Here is a 19820-nt window from a genome sequence, read left to right as displayed (position 1 = left end):
TTAATAATCCCTCACATCTTGGACCTCGCATTGTTTGATTACCTATCCCTTGTGATCCAATCTGTATAGAGAAATGGGTAAAGTCGGCGCCAGTGCCAGGGCAGTGACAGCGACAGCGTCAGTGTCAGTGCCGCCGCAATGGCGACTCCAGTATCATCATCGCCTTCTATATCGCCCTCCACATCAGCAACCTCGCTCCTCCGTCGCGTCGGCTCAATCAAGACCAAAAATGACATTTCTGAGCGTCTCGAGACTCTGAGGATGAGTGCGTCTCCAGTCTTTACCTCTGCATCATAAACACAACAACTCGGCTGACTTCATAATGCCCCTTCAAGGCAGTGCGAAAGCGCGCACAAGAAGTGTGTCTAATCCTTCATCTTGGATGAACCGCTCGCAGCCTCCTACGCCTAGTTCTACTGTGTTCCCCGGGCTGGGTGTATCGCAGAGTGCGCATCGTCAAGGACTCCCGGCTTGGGATCGGACGCTTGATGCTGTGTATCACGGCGCTTTTGAGAAAGGGAGTTTCGAAAAGGTGCTTAATTCTTTCTATGAGAACAATGCGAGAAAGAAACCAAGTTCTGGGTATTTCCGACTGCCTGATTCTGTGCGGTACCGGATCTGTCGCTATCTACTCCCGCCCTGCGACAAGCCCCTGCGTTTGAACAAACATGCACTTAGCCGTGATGTTTGGCGCAAACAAGACTTTGAGTCACCTTCATCAACATTACTTCAACTCTCCTTCTACTTTGAAGTATCCTTCACATTTCGCGCGGACGTTCTTGTTGCCTTTCTGCAGAACACAAAACTACACGCCGTCTTTTCGCCATTCACTGGACCGAGAGTGAGCCCACTTGCAACAACATGGCTTAACAACTACGGCATGTACGCAAACAACATCGTCATCGAACTCGACATGACGCATTTGGGCTGCGGCTCCGAGCCTGGGGCTGTAGAATTGTCGCCAAACGTAGAACAGATCGAGAAACTGCTCCAAGATTTCATCAATGCACAAATGACGCGAAAGGAATCATGTCCCATGAAGAGTCTGGTCCTCCTCTGTCGACGTTTCCACGGAAGACGGCCCCAAATAGCAATGGTTTCGCCGCCTCGCGCCATCAGTAGTCGACCAGGTTCACGCTCGGCGTCACGATCAGCATCGCGAAGCGCCAAGACACCAGAGCCGTACAGTCCAACAGCGACAACACCTCGACGATTCAACTTTGACGAAGATGCTGGAGGCCTACGAAGTCTAAGTTTACCCGATGCCATCAGCCCAACCTACCCAACTGTAGCACCCGTGGAAGAGTATTGTCCCGACTCGTACCTCCTTTTCTGCAACAATGTCCTGCATCTCAAGGGTCGCATCGGTTCGGTCCGCATGTGCGGTTTCAGCGAGAAATACACAGCGCGATTCATGGGGACGTTATTCTCGAATAACAGCAAGATCACGAAGAGATACGCATACCGTGTTGCGCCATCGACGATCTGGCCTAAACTAGTTGGCCAGAAGTCCTACGTCGATACTGGGGATGGAAATCTTTCGCTCGACGAGCACGAAGTCTCCGCTACCAATGACATCCCCAGCTCTTTGCGCATCTGGGAGGGCTGCGTACAACTTCCTCCGCCCCAGATCGACGCAAGCGGAGATTTGCTCCTCCCAGCCATTGTGGGCGATTTGCAGAAGCTGAGGAACACTCATGCGAGAAGTGCGACTAGCTTGTCAGAGCGGACATGTGAGGATCTACGAAAGGAGGATTCGAAGGGCGATTCGTTGGACAAGAGGACGATTGCGTGGTTCAAGAGCAATTACGGCAAGGGGAAGCTTAAGAAGAAGAAGAGAGTTTTGAGCAGAGACGCTGCTACAACATATTGACGCGGCATGTGGCTGAAAAATGGAGAACAGATGATGTGTACGATATATTCAACGATGATTATGATAGGCCGGATAGATTCATCAAGTCATACAATCACAACTCTTCGTGCCATTTAGAGAAACAAAAGAACTCTAACTAGACCCCGCCTTTTCATGGACAAATATCCTCACTGCTTTTGTAGAGACTGTCGAGAGTTAGCAACAAACCCTCAATCCAAAGTATATGGGGATGGTGTGTAAACTTACGATCGCAAACTTGCTTCTGGCCCGAATTCTGCTTCCGAAGAGCACCAGAACCCATGGAATAAGGGTCAGAACTGAAGCGATACCACCCAACACACAACCTGCGTTTCTCAAACCAAGATTGTCAAACATGATGCCGGTCAACACAGGGAATATGCCACCAAGCACATTGCGACAGAAACTCTGTGCGGCAAGGGCTGAAGAGGCGTACATGTGATATGTATCAGCAAGGTAGTTGAACGTGGCAAGGTAGACAGAGTAAATGCCCCAATTGGCGAATCCAATACCAATAGCTTGGGTGTAATGACTCGTGCTAATGGGACTCAAAAAGGCGACGAACAAACCAGCCGGGAGTAAGAGGGCAGTGAGACAGGAAAAGTATAGCCGTGCCTCTGGAGAATCAGCAGGGAAATGCTTCCTCGTAAATCGCCAGAAACTGGAAACCTCCTTCTCATTAACGTGTCCGCTCCAGAGAGGATGTTTCATCAGGTTCTCTTGAAGAATGCCCACTACGGTGGCAATGATAGCAGACGCCATCATCGCAACATAGATGCGCATTGACATGTTGTAGTTGTCGGAATAGAGATACGGTACGATGGAGAAGGAGAGGTAGAGTACGGCCCAAGAGAAGGCAGCCCAGAGAGAAAAGGAAAAGACAACTGGTTCTGTGAACAAGAGGTAGAAGGGTCGCATGATAGAGGTAGCCATCATTTGTCGAAGAGGGGGTCGTTGTTCGTCTGCCTCAACGAGCCATCGTATTCTTCGTAGTTGTGTTTGTCTGTTGTACTCGAGCATCGTCTCGTGTCCTGGAATGGCCTTGACGCTTGAAGATGACGAGCTGCAGGTATCTTCTCGAGGCTCAGTCACCCAAACTCCATAGACACCTGCATCCTCAAGCTGCTGATACCACTGATTCAACTTCTTAGCTTTGCGTGACAGCAGAACCGAGCCTCGTGTCTCTTTGAACAAGATCAAGATGGCAACCAGCAGCAGTCCATCAAGAATCACCTGGTGCCAAAACGACCATTTCCAAGCCATCGTGTCGTCCTCAAGGTCGTTGACGAAAGCAGCAGACACCAAAGGTCCAAGGCCAGTTCCAAAGAGGACGAAACCACTGAAAAGAGCCATCGGGGTATTCCTTTCCTCCTTCTCCCACAAATCAGCAATGACACCGCCGACGACTGAACTAAAGACAGAGCCGCCGACACCAACAAAGAAGCGAGCGATCAACATGCCAGCCAAGTTAGGCATAACAGAGCAGACAGCTTGTGAGATGACGAACACAAAACCAGCGAGGATAAAAACAGGACGTCTACCCCAGATCTCAGAAATGGGGGCGAGTGCCATTGGTGCAATAGCGAAACCCGCACAGAAAGTCGTGATTCCGACGAGTGTGGCTGTATGACTTGCCCCGATATCTCTAGCCATTGCTCTCGAGGGCGGCGAGTAAGTACCAGCAGTATATGCAGTCAGCATGGTCGCGATGCACGAGAGCGCGAGGAAGATGTTTTTGCGTGCTCGCGGCAACGTGAAGGGTGAAGCGTAGGATCGAAGATCTGGGCATGGTGGGAGATTCTGTACAACCTTTGAGTCTGATAAGGGTGGTGATGGTAGGGGAGTGTTCAGTGTTAAATATAGATAGGATATAGGGTCTTCACTACCAAGATTCGGTTGTGCTGATGAAGGCGGGAGGGTGCTGGGCCCAATCTCGAGATCGTCACGATTCTGAAAGGAAGCACCCGCGGTCTGAATCGTATCTGATTCCTTCATATCGATAGTTCGTGATGTTCAATATCCAGAAACAGACAAATTATACAGCAGCGATAGTCCAACGACATCCGAATATTTCACCAGACACACAGCGGTGAGAGAAGAAGAGCAGAATGGATGGGAGACACAAGGGCGGATTATGATTACAATAAGAACAGGACAGGAACAACGACCGTGTTGTATCCGGTGCGTAAACCCGGGATTATCAAGGGCTGGGTGAGGGTCAAAAGGCGGGATACCAACGGGAATAATGGTGTCTTGGCGCTGTATCCGCCTGCTAGGCCCACGTTTGAGGTGTGACTCGGACACTGGGAAACGCTAACGGGGAATACATTCTCTCCGATGGGCCATTGAGGGAGGGAGGAGATGTTTGTGCGGCACGGCCAGGTCAGACACAGGCCAGTGATATCTTGGGTCGATCAGTGACTGCGTGTAAGACATAGACCCCAACTGATGAAATACAAGACTTAACCGTTGTTACAGCGTCACTTCAAACAGTAAGAGAGGATGTTGGTAAGATCAAGTTTCCTCTCTCCGCTCCTACGTATACGACCTTTCGCAAATAACCCATCCGGGGACAATGCCGTAGTCCTCCATCATAACCCGGCATCAAGCCATCGGGAACAAGACGGACGTGAACAAAGCCAGACGCTAAACCCCTAGACCAAGCCTCTTTCGCACGCCAAGTCACCCACCACCAACAAACTACCTGCTGAATTTCGAGATGCCGTTCGGCAGCCACTTCTTTGGGAAAGCCACGCTCGGATGATAACAGCCGAGAAGATATTCAATTGGACCATGTACCCGAGGAACAACAGTCTCGACCTTTTGAGGGGGTTCGGTAATAAGCAGAGATGATTTAACGCTTGCTATTACCGGATATCTCGTTTGCAGATCTGAGATTCCCACCCCGCACACAATTTGTGAAATCTGGGCATACGTGTACTTTTAGTGGACGGAAAAAGATTCTGCGCTGCCATTCATGCGTGGAGGGTACCGAGGATCTGTAACTGATACCGCATCTTTTGTGACGAGTGCTGCAGACTGGGGGAGAGAATTGTCAAAGTGGACACGTGAATGCCCATGTGACCGGATTCTCCGCTGCTGCATCTATTACTCATTAGTCTCATGTTTAGATTGCTTGAATGATTCAAACGATGTGAAGCCACAGTGGGATCTTCGGGAACGAATGAGAGACGGTTCCGAAAATAAGTGAGGATGCGATCCATTGCCCGAAATGAATCAGTCAAAGAAGCTTGTTTCTTTTCTTCTCCTTTAGGTTGTAATCCCGAGATCTAGATAATATTATTACACCCTGGCCAGCCTTATCTCTATATCTTAGTCGAGATCGTCGACACTCGTCTGCTCGTTTCCCTTCTCATCAATCTTCGGGCCCAATTGCTCCGTCGCTTCCTTCAACGCCCCATCCCCATCAAACTCCTCATTCTCCTCAGTAGCTTTCTCAGGCTGTTTAAAAGAATCCTGTGCCCCCTCCTTCAACGACCCATCCTCATTTACATAATCCTTGTGATACAGCGAGAACAGAATCACGAGGTACGGCTCCCCGGTTTCTTTGTTGCGCAAGACATATCTGAGTTGATGTGAGCGTTTCGGGCCGGGCCTGTAACGAGTGTAAACGAAAAGGTATGGAATTGGAATGAATCGTAGTGCAAGTGTGACAAAATTTCCCGGCGCCGTGGAAAAGCAGGGTTTGGCTTACCTGAGACCTTGACCGTCCCAGTACTTCATGATAGGTAGCTGGAAGCCAGGTAGGTTCAACGCGAGGTCTGAGAAGTTGAGATACGGATTGAAGAAGTCGAAGCCGTATGTCTGGTCATACTCAAACACCCACTTCTCTTTGGCATCGGCTCTGAGAGCCCACTTCATTCTCGCCTTGCTGGTGAGAGGAGCGCCGACTTCCTCACGAGCTTCGAGACCATCTTCATCGCCACCCTCTTCGAACCAAAGACCACCCTTCTCTTCATCAAACTCGCCTTTGCCCACATGAATGGTGTTGAAAGAACTCAACGCGGGGCCGTACAAGAAGGGCTTATCAGCATAGGCATCACCATCCAGACCCGGATCAATCCACCAGCGCACTATACTCATAGCCGTGTTGAAACCAGGCGGTAGACGATCTCGAATGGGATGATCAAAGTCATTGCCGAACTGAAGATCCGTGGCCTTGATACCATCGCCCTCATCACTGGAGGGCTTCTTTGGTGTGAAGCGGAATGAGATGCTGTATTGATCCCTGTTGTAGGCGTGAGGCTCGGTTGAGAAGTATGGTGAAGTCGTTGGTGAGTTGCGAGGAAGACCCTTGTAGTCGTTGACGCGGACGCTGAGCTCAATGTCAGCGCGATCGCTCTTGATGGTGACGGGCTTGGCGGTGTTGACTGGGACCTCGACCTGTTGTGATTGATCGTAATCAGGGCCAGCTGTGATTCGAAGGATGTAATTCTCAGCCATTTTGTCTATTCTGCCGTGTATTTTCTATATCGCTTGTAAGTGTGATCAAAGCATTCGCTGTATCAAGAATGAAGGCGATTATGAATGACGTAACCAATTCCGTTGGTGAGACTGAGAAAGAAGCCAGCCGATGTTGGTGCTGTAACATGAAAAGCCCAACTGTTGAACAATGGAAATGGAATAACAACGCACGAGTCTAGTTTTATTGTCGACTTTGATAGTGGCGTTGATAATGGCCTTACAAGTATGACGTGAGGGTTTTTTTTTACCTCTCATGCTGCCTTTCGAGACTCCATTCATTCGGTCAACCACGTTAGCCTAAAAGCAGCTCCGCCATCGCATCGCATCGTTTTTTACGAAAACATCACAGCAAAATGACATGGGAATGAAGCTCAATTCTATGTTGTGTCATTAACAGTCACCACAAGGTCAAGTCAGCTGGCATTCGTCGCTGTGCACAGCATATGTAGGGGCACCGGTAGAGAAACACGCTGTCAGTTCTCAGGTTAGAAGATACGTTTTGAGATGGAATTGCATGATCGCAACAGATTCGTCAGTCTGGTCGTCTAATTTGAGCCTCATCAGCTGAATTATCGGCTTCTTGTCGTCTGAGGTGTTGCCAGTTTTCGTCAGAGAACTGGATGCCTTAGTTTCTGCCTCAGGCTAACCAGGCGCTTCTGCCTGCTTTTCACCCTCCCAGTCTCACTTCTCACTCATCCCCTCTAGATCTTCCCCAATTTTGGGCCCATTGAGTCTCCTCAACACCAGACGTTAAGTCAAACACATCATCAAGGCATATCAATACCTCATTTTTCTATCATTGCCAACAGCCTCACTCACTTTCGCATCGTCGCTTGTCTAACTACCTCTATTCTGATACGCGCAATATATCACTTATCCCTACAACAAGCAGCAAATGACATTCATCCTCAAAAGCAACATTCAACACATAATGCTTGCATATAATCATTCTCTAAGCACAATATACTAACATACTCTATATACACCTATCAAATTATTAATAGCTTCGCCGCTCTTAAAAATGTCGCTCAATTCGCCGTGCCAGTTCATAAACGCCAGTATTCAAAACTATACAGATGTTGCCAATCCTACCTTCACTCCACCATCACGCATCCTTCATCTCTCGCGAGACTTATCGGAGCTCACTTCCGGATGCTGTTTGGTCCTGGGCGATGTGCGCCAGCGCATTTATCACTGCATCCATCAGCAAGAGAAGGAGGCCTCTTGGCCATGTAAGTATTAACATACTCTGCACGTCCATCTTGGATCTTGTCGCCAAGTAGAATTCTTGATTTATTCTATCCTGTTCACGATCGCCTGAGCGATTGCATGGACAAAACTCAAAGTCTGTCGACAGTGGAGGCAGGTCTGGCGTGGAGAGTCGGGTATCCCTGGGTGTATCGGGGCGCCAGTCGTCTGCGAGGATAACTCGTTCAGATATGTGCCACTCCAGCTCTAGGTGACTAGGTTCCACGGGTGCTGAGTGGCACCAGGACCCCGCGTAAGCAAAGCCTCCGTCAGGAGCGAGATGGGATGGTTGCCAGCTACCTCGCCAGTTATCAATGGCCGCCTCAAGTGAGACACCATATGGCTTGCGCGGAGCCGTCTGATAGAGTTCATATTCTGGCTCCAGGCCAGGTGAGGACAGCTGGGCTCTGTTTGAGCACTGATCCAAGTCTGGCAGCTGGTATGGGCCAGGTGTTCTGGGTACTTCATTCCGCAGCCGAGCATCCGCTTCTCTGATCCGCTCAACACGGCGAGGGATCTCAGCCAAACGGCGAGATCTGGAGGCGGCACTACCAGCAATGGGCTCGTCTTGGCACCTGCGCCTCTTTGAATGAAGTTTCTTTTCAGTGACCTGGTTCTGGGACGATAGCAGGGCAATGTTTTGTGTGAACTCTGGGGCGGAGGACGACAAGGGAGGAAAGCGGGAAGAACGAGGAGAAGTCATCTCATCGTCATTGAGGAAAGGGTTAATTGCCATGTTAAGTGGAAGGGGACGTTCACAAGTGTGATGGGAAATATGGAGATCAAGTGAGAGCAACAGCAATGTAGGACAGGTGTGGATGCGAGGTTGTCCTACTTGGACTTAAAGGGTTCTTGAACGCTATCAAGTGATGTAGTGAAATGGAAATGCGATTGGGAAGTTTTTTTTTGATGGGTTTTTGATGGGAAGAGTGAAGTGATACGAAAGGGGGAGAATGAGAGAAAATGATCGAGGGGGGAGGAGGACTATATATGGGAGGCCCAGGGAACGACACTCCTACTCCCCCCGCATCGTCCAATCAGAGTGCAGTATTTACAACCTCTCACAACCTCACTCCTAGCCTATCCCACCACCCACGCTTAAGCACATGAACTATCATCGTTCTTCCTACTCCCCAATCCTCATATAAGTCGACAACGATAACGGATTGGATCCTTCTGTATGTACGATCTGTCATCGTGTCGTGTAAGACACCGGAAGATAATAAGGCTGTCCCATTGACAACTGACTACCAGAAGCCTTGTGCGTAACTCGACTCTTTGCAGCGTTATTCTGGTTACCCGATGGAATTGGGTTATCCTACTACACTTGAAGTTGTTTATATTTCCTCTTTCCTCTTCTTTCCTTTGCATACCCACCAAGCAAGTCCGGTAAAACATCCCGGTTTGACAACCCCGTATCTATCACAACGCCGGTCATACAGACCGAGGTGTATCACACTCACTGCGAGCACCAACGCATTGATGGTATATGCCCCCTGGCGTGGTTGCGATTGCATGTGCAACTACGATGAGGTTTCTGCAATCACCCGCATGTTTCGGGTTTGTCGAGGGGTGCGTATTATGCTCGATGGTATTAGTGAGGGATACTTGTCTATGATACTTCAATATGCGGATTACTTGAGGAAGCTACCTGCATACGTTGGTTGCCCATTATCGGTAATGCTGACTATGCCACTGCAGCGATTGTCTATAAGGAAATGAAGAGATGCATTCCCTCCTGGCTTCGTAAGCCTCGCAACGCTGCGTGTAGTATCTCATGTAACTCAAATTGTGTGTATACAATAGGATCCGAGATTCTGTATTTTCGGGAGAATGCGTAACTGAGCCCCCGAATTTGCGTGATACCAACTGGCCTAGTTCTTAGAAGTGGAAAAGGGCAGAGGGAGAGGTTGCGGATTTGATGGTTCGCAACGTCCTAGTGCTTGTGAAGGTGTGGCAGGATCATTTGGGTGCCTGACAGCTCCCCACTGTCTCAGTACTGGCTGGGTACTCACAAACTGCGGCGGGGGAGTGAGAAGAGGAGGTAGACATCAGAACCCACGCACTGTGAAACCTGCAGCAAGTGGATACTCCTTAAGCTTAGCGTGTAACCGAATAAGTACGTTGTGAAGGCACACTTGCCCGCTAACATCGTTGTACAATCTTCAAACTCGGGTAACAGTCGCTGGGGTTCAGATGTGGCTCAGCGAAGGATTGGAAGTTGGGACGCAACTCTGACGGAGATAACTGGATAACACATCTTCTGGCTCATCGCACGAGGTGTTCCCCTGCCCGTAAGCTTGCATATTTAGGAACGCCCACTGTGTTTTCTTCTTGAGACTTCTCATGAGCCGCAGTTTACCCGCATCGACAGACACAGACCCGAATTCTAACCAATTATTCAAGACTCAGCTCTTCATAGTGTCATCATTCTGTGCTCCTAGAAATTGACTGCTTGCGTACGGCTCTCCCTGGCACCTGGTGGTATTGGCAATCATCCATCTCAACGCTGAAATGGACTCCATGCAGGCTGCAGGTGCAGCACAGGATTCAAGGCCCCTGCATGGAAGCGAGGGCGCCTTTTGCAACTTACAGCCCATTATCTTCAGATGTTGGCGTGCGACGTTACTCTTGGTACTCATGGTTATTTGGAATTATTAATAGTATACATAACAGCACAGCCTTTATGTCTAATACATTGATACAGGTAAGAAGGAGTATGAGCCTGATAAATGAGTTCACTGTTTGCCATATGGAGTGACCCTTAATCTGATGTTGATGTGAAGTCATTGTAGATCGTGGGGCCAAGTCTTGGTACGGCCCGCCGAAGAATCCACTGACGGTCCGCCCCACCATAGTGCAGTGGACCACATGGCCCTGACCCGACCCCACTCGATACGAGCCACAATTCAAGCCACAATCCTTCCGTGTTTGCGACCCTTGTACTGCTCCAGCTGATGCTCATCCTCCCACAATCGCCCCAACAGAAGAATGTGTTCAACAAACACGTCACCGATCTTTTCCTCTTTTCCAAATTCCAATCTACTTCCATGAAAAACCACAGCTTCTTGTTTGAAAACGTATAGCCCGGTTTGAACCGGCCAGTGTCATATCATCATGATCGGCACATCATTCGGTGAATGGGTCTTTGTCCGTTTATCCATCGCCTTCTTTCGCTACACGCCTCTAATTTACATCTTTCTCATCTTATTCCTCCCTCTTATCCAGCCAGTATCCGTGGTATTTACATTTGTGTGTGTCCTGCTAGCTGCGCTGTTGGCAGAAGTGGTGTTCTATTTATCTATATATAGACCATACCTCCAAAGGCTCAAGCGGGATGCAGACCACCCGCCAGCGCTGTCGCGCCAAGACCGAAATGCCCTTTTTGAGCGATGTTTCGGAAATGTGCCGTCTTTGGAGATTTATCTGAGATGGTGGTTTCTTGATGCGGATCCCAGAGAGATACGGAGGGAGAATGTGAGAGAGTTCATTCTATGGGCTTTCTTTGAGAGATCGGATGGTACAGGGTTGGTGGAGGATGGGCAGGCGGTTGAAGGGGAAGTCGAACATTATCTGAGCCTTGTTGAACAACGGCTTGGACGAAAGTTCGAGGAAGGCTGGGGCAACGTCAAAAGTCTTCGTCTCACGATTGACGGTATCACGACAACGTATCGAAGTCTTGTTTGGTATATTATCGTATTCTTCATTGACCAGGCCACCCATTTCGCCTTTCGATGGCACGGATTTGACTTCCATCGCCGCCCTCGCTCTTCTGCACTTTATATATTTCCCCCGCGGCCCCAAGAGCTGTTCCCCGGTCCCAAATCCCCGTCCACACGGTTAAGTTACTGGCACCGCCCTCATACAGCTGAAGACAAGCTCCCCGTTGTCTTCTTCCATGGTATCGGAATCGGATTATGGGCATATGTTCGTTTTCTGGCAGGTCTTCACAAGACTGGTGACGGAAACGGAAGTGTTGGTGTTATCGCCCTTGAGATATTACCCATCTCATTCCGCCTCACCCCAGCTATTCTCGACAAAGCCGAGTTCCTGGCTCATATGACGTCTATCCTGGAACACCACTGCTGGCGCAAATTTGCCCTGGTATCACACTCCTACGGCTCAGTCCTAACAACCCACATGCTCCACGAACCAAGCTTTCAACATCGTGTGCCCTCGGTTGTCCTCATCGACCCTGTGACCATCATGCTACATCTTCCTGATGTAGCGTACAACTTCACTCGAAGAAAGCCCAAGAGGGCGAATGAATGGCAACTCTGGTATTTCGCTAGCACCGACCCAGGTGTTGCGCTTTGTTTGGGCAGACATTTCTTCTGGCGTGAGAATATCCTCTGGAAGGAAGATCTGTTGGGGACTCAAAGTGACGGCCATCATGCGAGGCACGTTGCTGTTACACTGTCTGGTCGCGACCTCATAGTCGACACTACAGCCGTTGCAGAATATCTGGGGGTTGATCTTAGTGCCGGTCGTAATGGCGTGATAGCGGAATCGCACAACGGCGTTGAAGTAGTTATGTTTCCGAAACTGGACCACGCACAAGTGTTTGATGACCGTGTGAGTAGAGAGTCGGTGATTCAGATGGTTAGATCGAGATGCGAAAGTTAGTGGATGGTATCTCAGGAATAGCCGATGAAATAGATCGATATAATAATGAAACTGCGTCGTCATTTGCTTCAATTCTTTGACTGGATCACATCGCCACCCCATTCTGTCAAGTCTGCGCGGATAGGAGTTGAACCGCTTTGGATCATGAGCCATTGGACATCTTCGTCTGTGTCGTTCTTGACCTGATGTTCGATCCAGGCGGGGACAAAGGCAAAGTCTCCGGGTGCAAGATCATGGTGTTTTAATTCAGAGTTGACAGCCTCGTTCACAATGAGAACGCCGTTGCCCGAGACGGCGTATATGATGGTATCTGCAAACTCAGCATCAGAGTTCATCCACAATAGACAGGTTTAAGGAACTTACCCTGTTCACTATTATGTCGAACTGTAGACTTGGAGTGCGGTCGCGTTGTAAGAACTGATATGTGAGCGATAACGTTTGAGACATAAGATCTAAGACAGCTTGGCTTACCAGTTACACACATGTTATCGCATTTCCCGACAACAGCTGGACGTTCAATAACAGGGCCTTCGACAGTTGGGTGCGTTGGTTCGAGTTGTTTGGCGCGGGTGATGTTGGCAGAGGCGGGCATTATCATCGGAAGGATTTCCGAGATAAGCGGTAATAGCGAGCTCATCATCGGCGAGCTTGGTTATGTTCACAGTGGTCAAAAAGAGATGCGCGGTTGCATCAAAAGTAAAGTCACAAAGAGATGCAGATGTCTAGTAAAGAGCAGCGTGACGTGGGCGGCGAAAGATGAAGGTATTCCCAGCGGGAGATGACGTCGCTAGAATGGTAATTGGCTAAGAGAACAAGTATGCCAGTAACACAGGAGACTCTGAGGTCCAATGAATGAGACTTCGAATGATGCACTATTGAGCGATGAGGAAGAAGCGCGTGACCTGATGATTTGGGGGTAGATTTGGTGTTTCAAAGCTGGGGGGAGAGTGAGGACAGGCGTTAGGCCTCAAAGCGGCCCAGCCACCGAAGCTAGTGGCGCCAGAGTCCTTGACGAGGATGAAGATTGATAATGCAAGTTGATAACCATGGGGTTTGAACAAGTGTGACTGATCTTGGATATTGAAACAACATTTGCTTCTATTTCACTATTCATTGTTATTTCCCATTGCAAGCTGCTGTTGATTGAATTGGTGAACACTCCGTACGTCGGCGAGTGATTGATCATCTCCCCACTTCCCGTATGAATAGCAAAGCAATGTCGTCAACGAAACATCCCGATACAAAGAAGCTGTAACATAAAACATTCCTCCCTTCAATTTCCTTACAACCTAAAACGTTCATTCGTATTTCTTCCTCTCATGACCTGATCAGAATCGAGTGGTTCCGTTCTAGAGTCGGCATCTCCTGCGGCTGAACTCCGCTTAGCTGCATTAACTCGACTTCCCCATCATCATCACCGCCGAAGCTACAAGTCCAGACCGTCTAGACCATCCACCCTCGACTCATCAGCTCGCCACCCCTGCTTTGGACCCCGATCTGATAAACGTAAGGTATATTCGCATTTTTATCTGATCAAACTCATGAGATAGGAACAGCGGTCTTTTACGTCTATCTGAACACACCAAAAGATGTCCTCTGGAGAACCCCAGCCACCACTGTCCGAGCCATCATCAGATCCATACCCCGGGCCTCCTCTTCTTCTAAATCTCCCTCCTGAACTCATAGACAACATTCTTTCTCATCTTTCACCTTACGATCTCTCCGCCATATCCGCAACATGTCGAGATCTGCATAAGCACGCTCTCTCAGATGTCCTCTGGTACCCACTAGTTCAAGAAAACGTCCCAGGCGTCACTCTCACAAGCCCCCGGCCCTGCAACAGCTATCATGAGCTTTACGTCGCCCACGATCGTCTTTGGTTCCTCCCCAGACAAAAAATCTGGTTCTGCGATAGGGATCTCACTGGAAGACTTATGATCGTTCGCTATGATCCTCGGCGGGGTTGCATCGAGGGCTATCAATTACTCGCGAGTAGAGACAGGCAAATACAGCAAAGTTTCCTCGGACAAGGCGACGTTTTGATCAATGAATTTAATCCTAAAGTCAAACTTCATCTTGATAAGCCCATGCTACAGTTCCGCGTGGGAGAACGAGCTCCGGAGGAATTTCTGAGTCGACCTGGTGCCAATCGCTTCGCTGATGAGATGCCCGTGACTCTTGATGACAGAATCGACGCTCTATTTAGCAATTTCATGCTAACATGCGAGCTCGATCAAGAAGAAGCTCAAGAAAACCTCACCTCACATTTCCCATACGGTAACATCTGGCCACCGCCTCACATCCCTTCAGACCACCATGTCTCGGGTAGCAGCACACAAGTCACATCGGAGGGCATCTTCGTGAAAACACCATCGTCCCGGCCTCAGCGCCGCGAAGAGGTATCAGAGCGATTCTTCCGCATTCGTCAATGGATGGAAATGGCGGGTGGTTTATCCCGAGTCGGTAGGGCAGCTGGTTTGGGTGGTATATACAATATGCTAAGATTATCACGCACCGCAGTCGACGGCGGAATGCCCAACGTTCACGTCGGCGAGGAGCTCATCACGTACTCCACCCTCGATCCGAAGTTATACACGCCGACTGTGTTGAAGCCCTGGAGGGGAATTTGGGTCGGTGATTATAGCACCCACGGATGCGAGTTTTTGCTCATACATCAACCTGACGATGAGACGAGCGCCACGGATGAAGAACTCGGTCTTGTAAGACGAGATTCTGAGAGTGATGAAGAGTGGCAAGCGAGACGGAATGAAGGACGGACGTTTCAGGGACGACTGGAGGCTATTAAATTAACTGGTGATCCCAACGTTCCGCGGGGAGAAATCACATTTGTAGCTGATGACATTGGGCCCGATGGTGTCGTCGACGGTCCGCCGGTAGATCCTTGCTTCCAGGGAATGAGAGCGGTTCACAGCAAAGGACATATTGCAAATACGGGATTCGCCTTAGGTAAGAACTCATGAACGAGCCCTTTGTCTCATTTGGTCTAGGCCTCAAAATGAGCTTTTACTGACGAAAACAGACCGATATATTGAGAGTCAGCTTATATTCGTCAGTCACAATCGGCTGGCGCAGCACTGGGTTGGGTTTGGACATATAAACTACTTTCAGAGGGTGGACATTGATGAGTTTCTCAAGTTGTAATGTTGTCTGGAGAATGGAGGTAAGATTGTACTCATCACAATTAATTTTTATGACCAGAATAGAAGCTCAGGCTTTATTGTAGTAATGTATGACTAAACTATGCTTGATTCACGTCTTGTGGTGTAAAAGCTGTACCTTGCGTCTATGGTTGATGTTAGTACTGTGTAGACACTGAGCCTTTCATATTCTAAATCTCCCAACAACCCTACCTGCTCTTTTAATGCATGTGTACCACAGCCTAATATTGAAGACTATATAGACACCGGTTTTAATTCACTTCATAATGATATTCTAGGCCATTCAGATGCAAAATGTCAACTTTTCAGTTTCAAGTTGCCTACCCTAAGGTGAGCACTTGGAGAAGACCATGATTGAGCCGAACTTTGATGCCATGTATTTCTAAGGGTATCAAGGAATATTCCAGTACACGAAAACCATCGGATTCAATTCTCGGATCGTACGTTCGTGATCATGATTTGCATAGATCATTGGCGTCTTGCATCGCCTTCGCTCAGAAAGTCCACTCAGGCTGTTCCCTGTCCTGCAAGGGTTCATGTGGGCTCGAGGCCCGACGCCGTGGACGCATGGCTCACTTCGGAGAGCTGCTGTTGTTTATTTTCGTTCTTATACCTTCGATTACTTGGACTTGTTCTTCTGAGCCTGAGCCTGCTCATAGATCCAGTCATTCAGACCAGCACGGTTTCTACTCCTCATTAGCCTCAATCCCATCATCCCAGCACATCAAAAACTTACCGTGCAATCTCAAGAGCATAAAACTGCATACGAGGCACAAAAATCGTGGTATCCTCCTCATACTCAACGTCGGGTCTATCGCGCACCATGGTACCAAAGTTATAATCGTCCACCTTCTTCTCGTACGCCATCATGAACTTTCGCCAGCGCTCCTTGCCGGCCTTGCTCTTCATCTCGTCCTCGTCGACCTTGGCGGCGGGGTCAAACTCGGGGAAGTCGGTCTTGAGGTGCTCCATGATCTCGTCGTCGATCTTGGTCAGGCGGAGGGACGAGCCCTTGACGCGCTCGAGGATGGACCAGTAGGTCTGCATGTGCTGGACGACTTTGACGGCGAATTGCTTCTCGATCTACAGGGCTGTTAGTTTCTGAATGGAGGATTGTTTCAGATCGTGGGGTAGGGTCCGTACGTCTTCGTTGTTCTGGGCGTTCTCGGCATCAAAGTTCTTGGGCACGGGGGCGCCCGCCATGTTGTCGAGGGGATCCATGGTGAATGTCTGTTTGTTCTTCAAGATCTGCTTGGTGGTTGTGTATGTGAAGACAAAAGTTGTCGTTGGGCAAAAACTTGAACGTGGGGCAATGATGATGGAGGGGCAGCCACAAAAAGAAACCAGGGACGGGCATGATATCAGCGCATAGTGTATGCGCTTGTTAGCACTGTTTGCCTGCACGGTGCATCTGGTGCCTGCTGGAACATGGTAGACATATCTCGTGATGACTACAATCTATCAAACTTATTGTTGTTTCTACCAATACTTTCTTCTTCTATTTGATGCTTTGAGTCACATGACTCATGCGTTGTTGCTGCTTGCTGATGCCACTGTGGCGATTGTCGAGCTCTACAGACATCAGCGAAGGTTTGCAAACCACTTACACCAATTCATTCACTACCAAAAAAGGTATCGCCAAAAGCATTACAAGTGATATAAAATGGTTGCAAACGCAATATTCTAGATTGCCATCGGTAATTTCTGATGGTATTGTCCCCTGCCTCACCGTCTCTTCGCCTCAGCTCTCTGTTGTCTAATCGCAGTGCTACTAATCTTTGTCGCAAAATCATTCGTTTTGCTCACTTCGCCATCACCAACCTCATCAGCATCCAGAACATCAATCTCGAAAACTTCGAGTGGTTTCCATCCTTTCTCGACCCTACGATCATTGATTGCTTTGCCCCCCACTACGTGTCTCTGCAGAAACAACTATCGCATCGGCATCCTCCTCGTGGATTGGTGGGCCAAACGGATCGCGAAGTATAATACATCGCACCTTGACTCTTCCGTCGCGTAGAGTGGCAATTGCTTCGTCAGGAGTTCGTTCTATTGGCGGTGATGTAGATGTTGTGTCGTAGTCAAGAAGCGTGGAGAGGAATGAGAGAACAGTCTGAGAGCGCTCATCCCATGATTGAAGCTCTTCAGCGTATTTCTTCTTGACGAGAAGCTCGTCGCTCGATATACCCACAACGAGAGTGCATGTCTTGTCAGAATCTTTTGGAGAGATGTTGAGGAGGAGAACGCTTGCATGAAGCAATAATTTGTGACCCGGGTGAAGATGGTCGAACGTTCCTCCTAGACAAACAGTGTTGAAGCCCTTCTGCTGTTCTTTTGGCGACAAAGCTGATTCTTCTGTCAAACTGATTCCACCTTCAACAGCCACGAGTTGACTTTGAGTAAACGTTTGACTCTTATCTGCAAGCTTGAGAAACGAAGAGAGCAACTCGTAACCTTCTTCACAACTTGGATGGTAAACAGCCTCCCATGGTCGAACCTTTGTCGCAAACGCAGCTAAGTCCAATACAGCCGTACAATTCGCCTCAAACCCGCCATCGAAATCTGGTTCGTAGCGTCTTCCCCTCTCATGGTCGATGAGAACAATGCGCACATCCACACTTCCCTTTCCAGCGCCGACGTCAACAGGAATGTTCTCCTTGGCGCAGATGACTGATGTAAGAGTGTAAAGACCTGCGAGCAGGTATTGAGCGTTTGTCCAAGCGATTGTCTTTGAGTTGGGAGATGAGCCGCCGAGAAGAGGAAGTGCGAGGCCGACTATGAGGGTTTGAGGAGTGGGTGATTGTTTGAGTTTGGTGAGGACAGATGTTAATGGTGAGCGATAGGCAGCTGAGAGAGTAGATGTGGATGGAGGGCGGGGAGGAGAAGGTAAGAGGAGAAGTGATGGTGCCATGGTAAATTTCAATATGATCTGCTGTGTTTGGCTCTATGCTTTAATTCGTGACCGTAGAGTCAAATTTGAGTGAGCTCAAATGAATGACCCAATGTTTGAAAGTCCCAAGCAAGAATGTCGTGATGTTGATGTTGGTGTCGCAGGCCGAGGTACTTTACCCCGCTAACGTCATTGTGTTTACTTGCATGTAGAGACCCGCTTCATGAATGAAGAGGATGTAAAGGACAAACAATTCTTAATTTGCCTTATATTGAGAAATATTAATAGAGTTTTCTTGTCGAAGTTTGTTTCAGAAAAAGTGACTGGATCAATTCGGAAGTGAAAACTCGATTAGCTTGCAGGCGGTGCACGATTGGCTTGCAATTTTGCTAGCAAAGACGAGCACAACTGTATTTGCAAGAAGTTCATTACCATCTGTGCTTCATCACAATCGAAAGCAAACGCATCTGATTGTTGAACACAAATAACGGTTGTTTACTATCTTTGACTCTTAGGCATCAGTTTATGTAAGCCAGGGGCAAGTATAAGAAGTCCAGTTATCCCCCATCTCAATCGACCACTCCAATATTCATCTCGGCATTCTGCTTATTCAATCCCTTTTCCTTCTTCAAGGCATTTGGAGATCTTGATTCAAAGAGGGACTTCATATTTTCCACACATCATCGGCTCCTCAGGGGCAACACAGAAGCCGGCATTCGAGCATGCTGCATCACACTTTGTTCTTCTTTCTTCCAGCTTGGCTTTCAAGTAAAGCTCAGCTTCCATAGTGTACAGTCCAACAGACTTGCGTCAAGATTTTGTAACTTTATGTCTTCCAAGTACTTGCATAGGTACTTATGGCACGACCTTTAAATCATGGCCGATGAAACACTTTAGCCAAAAGCAAAAAGCTACTAGAAGGCAACATAAGATAATCTGGTAAGAGATTCTAACATTTAAACCGATAATTATCCTCTTCCAGCACATTATAATAGCCACCTCCTTTTACATACGTGAGTCTGTCGATAGGACTACATGGGTCTCAATAATTCACAATGCTTCAGAATCTGGCTAACTTGAGAAATTGGACAAAACAGTTTTTACTACTGAGATAGAATCATACCGTCTATTTCCATGGCATGTTAAAATTTACCAGTCGAACTCACGTCGAAATCCTTATCTTGCCTATCATTCAGCCCGAGATCGCCTTGACCTCGGAAACACATTGCAGCAAATAAGCATTTCATTAACTGTTACTGGGAGCCAATACAGAGGCATGGGTAAGTGCAGAAGAACTGGTGACAATTATATGGGCCTCAAATTTGTTGTTTGTAGAAGGTAGGCTGGCAGTGCCAGCAAGTGTAAGGGAACTGGCAGACCCCAACGACAATGCTTCAACATGCTCTACTGACATGCTGTTGGACCTACGGAGAGTTATGTCCACCGAAAATATTTGATTACAAAGTATGTAACCCAAAGAGTTCCAAACGTATTCTTGCCC

General features: G+C 48.4%; 10 protein-coding genes across 17 annotated transcripts; 4 read left to right on the top strand and 6 right to left on the bottom strand.

Annotated features, from left to right (window-relative positions):
* On the top strand, positions 1-2096 carry FOXG_15461 (uncharacterized protein). The gene is made up of 2 exons (XM_018395571.1): positions 1-265; positions 336-2096. Exons 1-2 carry the CDS (start codon positions 139-141, stop codon positions 1871-1873), a joined length of 1665 nt encoding a protein of 554 aa, XP_018255467.1. The 5' UTR covers positions 1-138; the 3' UTR covers positions 1874-2096.
* On the bottom strand, positions 270-4415 carry FOXG_15460 (uncharacterized protein). The gene is made up of 2 exons (XM_018395570.1): positions 2120-4415; positions 270-2058 (listed from the first exon to the last, which is right to left on the bottom strand). The coding sequence occupies exons 1-2, from the start codon at positions 3884-3886 to the stop codon at positions 2041-2043; spliced, it is 1785 nt and encodes a 594-aa protein (XP_018255466.1). The 5' UTR covers positions 3887-4415; the 3' UTR covers positions 270-2040.
* A 668-nt stretch (positions 4416-5083) lies between these two features.
* Positions 5084-6663, bottom strand: FOXG_15459 (uncharacterized protein). 2 transcript variants are annotated; one of them, XM_018395568.1, is made up of 2 exons: positions 5607-6663; positions 5084-5507 (listed from the first exon to the last, which is right to left on the bottom strand). In XM_018395568.1, exons 1-2 carry the CDS (start codon positions 6353-6355, stop codon positions 5225-5227), a joined length of 1032 nt encoding a protein of 343 aa, XP_018255464.1. In that variant the 5' UTR covers positions 6356-6663; the 3' UTR covers positions 5084-5224. The 2 variants fall into 2 exon arrangements, with proteins under 2 accessions (XP_018255464.1, XP_018255465.1); XM_018395569.1 differs by having other exon boundaries at positions 5084-5477.
* On the top strand, positions 6609-10005 carry FOXG_21923 (uncharacterized protein). The gene has a single exon (XM_018402301.1). It carries the CDS (start codon positions 8927-8929, stop codon positions 9344-9346), a length of 420 nt encoding a protein of 139 aa, XP_018255461.1. The 5' UTR covers positions 6609-8926; the 3' UTR covers positions 9347-10005.
* Positions 6964-9485, bottom strand: FOXG_15458 (uncharacterized protein). 2 transcript variants are annotated; one of them, XM_018395567.1, is made up of 2 exons: positions 7625-9485; positions 6964-7570 (listed from the first exon to the last, which is right to left on the bottom strand). In XM_018395567.1, the coding sequence occupies exons 1-2, from the start codon at positions 8358-8360 to the stop codon at positions 7509-7511; spliced, it is 798 nt and encodes a 265-aa protein (XP_018255463.1). In that variant the 5' UTR covers positions 8361-9485; the 3' UTR covers positions 6964-7508. The 2 variants fall into 2 exon arrangements, with proteins under 2 accessions (XP_018255463.1, XP_018255462.1); XM_018395566.1 differs by having other exon boundaries at positions 7066-9208; positions 9276-9374.
* A 560-nt stretch (positions 10006-10565) lies between the features above and the next one.
* Positions 10566-12473, top strand: FOXG_15457 (uncharacterized protein). The gene has a single exon (XM_018395565.1). It carries the CDS (start codon positions 10742-10744, stop codon positions 12248-12250), a length of 1509 nt encoding a protein of 502 aa, XP_018255460.1. The 5' UTR covers positions 10566-10741; the 3' UTR covers positions 12251-12473.
* On the bottom strand, positions 12319-12842 carry FOXG_15456 (uncharacterized protein; the record flags this gene model as incomplete). The annotated part of the gene is made up of 3 exons (XM_018395564.1): positions 12319-12560; positions 12614-12667; positions 12722-12842. 3 exons carry the CDS (start codon positions 12840-12842, stop codon positions 12319-12321), a joined length of 417 nt encoding a protein of 138 aa, XP_018255459.1.
* Positions 12843-13317: 475 nt separating this feature from the next.
* FOXG_15455 (uncharacterized protein) lies at positions 13318-15594 on the top strand. Of its 5 annotated transcripts, XM_018395562.1 has the most exons (4): positions 13476-13756; positions 13807-14713; positions 14771-15217; positions 15291-15525. In XM_018395562.1, exons 2-4 carry the CDS (start codon positions 13840-13842, stop codon positions 15410-15412), a joined length of 1443 nt encoding a protein of 480 aa, XP_018255457.1. In that variant the 5' UTR covers positions 13476-13756; positions 13807-13839; the 3' UTR covers positions 15413-15525. The 5 variants fall into 5 exon arrangements, with proteins under 5 accessions (XP_018255456.1, XP_018255454.1, XP_018255457.1 ...); XM_018395561.1 differs by having other exon boundaries at positions 13318-14713; positions 15291-15530; XM_018395560.1 differs by having other exon boundaries at positions 13807-15217.
* On the bottom strand, positions 15338-16875 carry FOXG_15454 (uncharacterized protein). 2 transcript variants are annotated; one of them, XM_018395558.1, is made up of 4 exons: positions 16573-16744; positions 16166-16512; positions 15622-16115; positions 15477-15554 (listed from the first exon to the last, which is right to left on the bottom strand). In XM_018395558.1, exons 1-3 carry the CDS (start codon positions 16648-16650, stop codon positions 16049-16051), a joined length of 492 nt encoding a protein of 163 aa, XP_018255453.1. In that variant the 5' UTR covers positions 16651-16744; the 3' UTR covers positions 15477-15554; positions 15622-16048. The 2 variants fall into 2 exon arrangements, with proteins under 2 accessions (XP_018255452.1, XP_018255453.1); XM_018395557.1 differs by having other exon boundaries at positions 15338-16115; positions 16573-16875.
* A 162-nt stretch (positions 16876-17037) lies between these two features.
* On the bottom strand, positions 17038-18539 carry FOXG_21922 (uncharacterized protein). Its single transcript, XM_018402300.1, has one exon. It carries the CDS (start codon positions 18338-18340, stop codon positions 17318-17320), a length of 1023 nt encoding a protein of 340 aa, XP_018255451.1. The 5' UTR covers positions 18341-18539; the 3' UTR covers positions 17038-17317.
* Between the last annotated feature and the right edge of the window lie 1281 nt (positions 18540-19820).

Source organism: Fusarium oxysporum, chromosome 5 (genome assembly GCF_000149955.1).
Source record: "Fusarium oxysporum f. sp. lycopersici 4287 chromosome 5, whole genome shotgun sequence".
In the NCBI taxonomy this organism is placed as follows: domain Eukaryota; kingdom Fungi; phylum Ascomycota; class Sordariomycetes; order Hypocreales; family Nectriaceae; genus Fusarium; species Fusarium oxysporum.
Note: the sequence above shows the minus strand (reverse complement) of the source record. Positions and strands in the feature narration are given on the sequence as shown.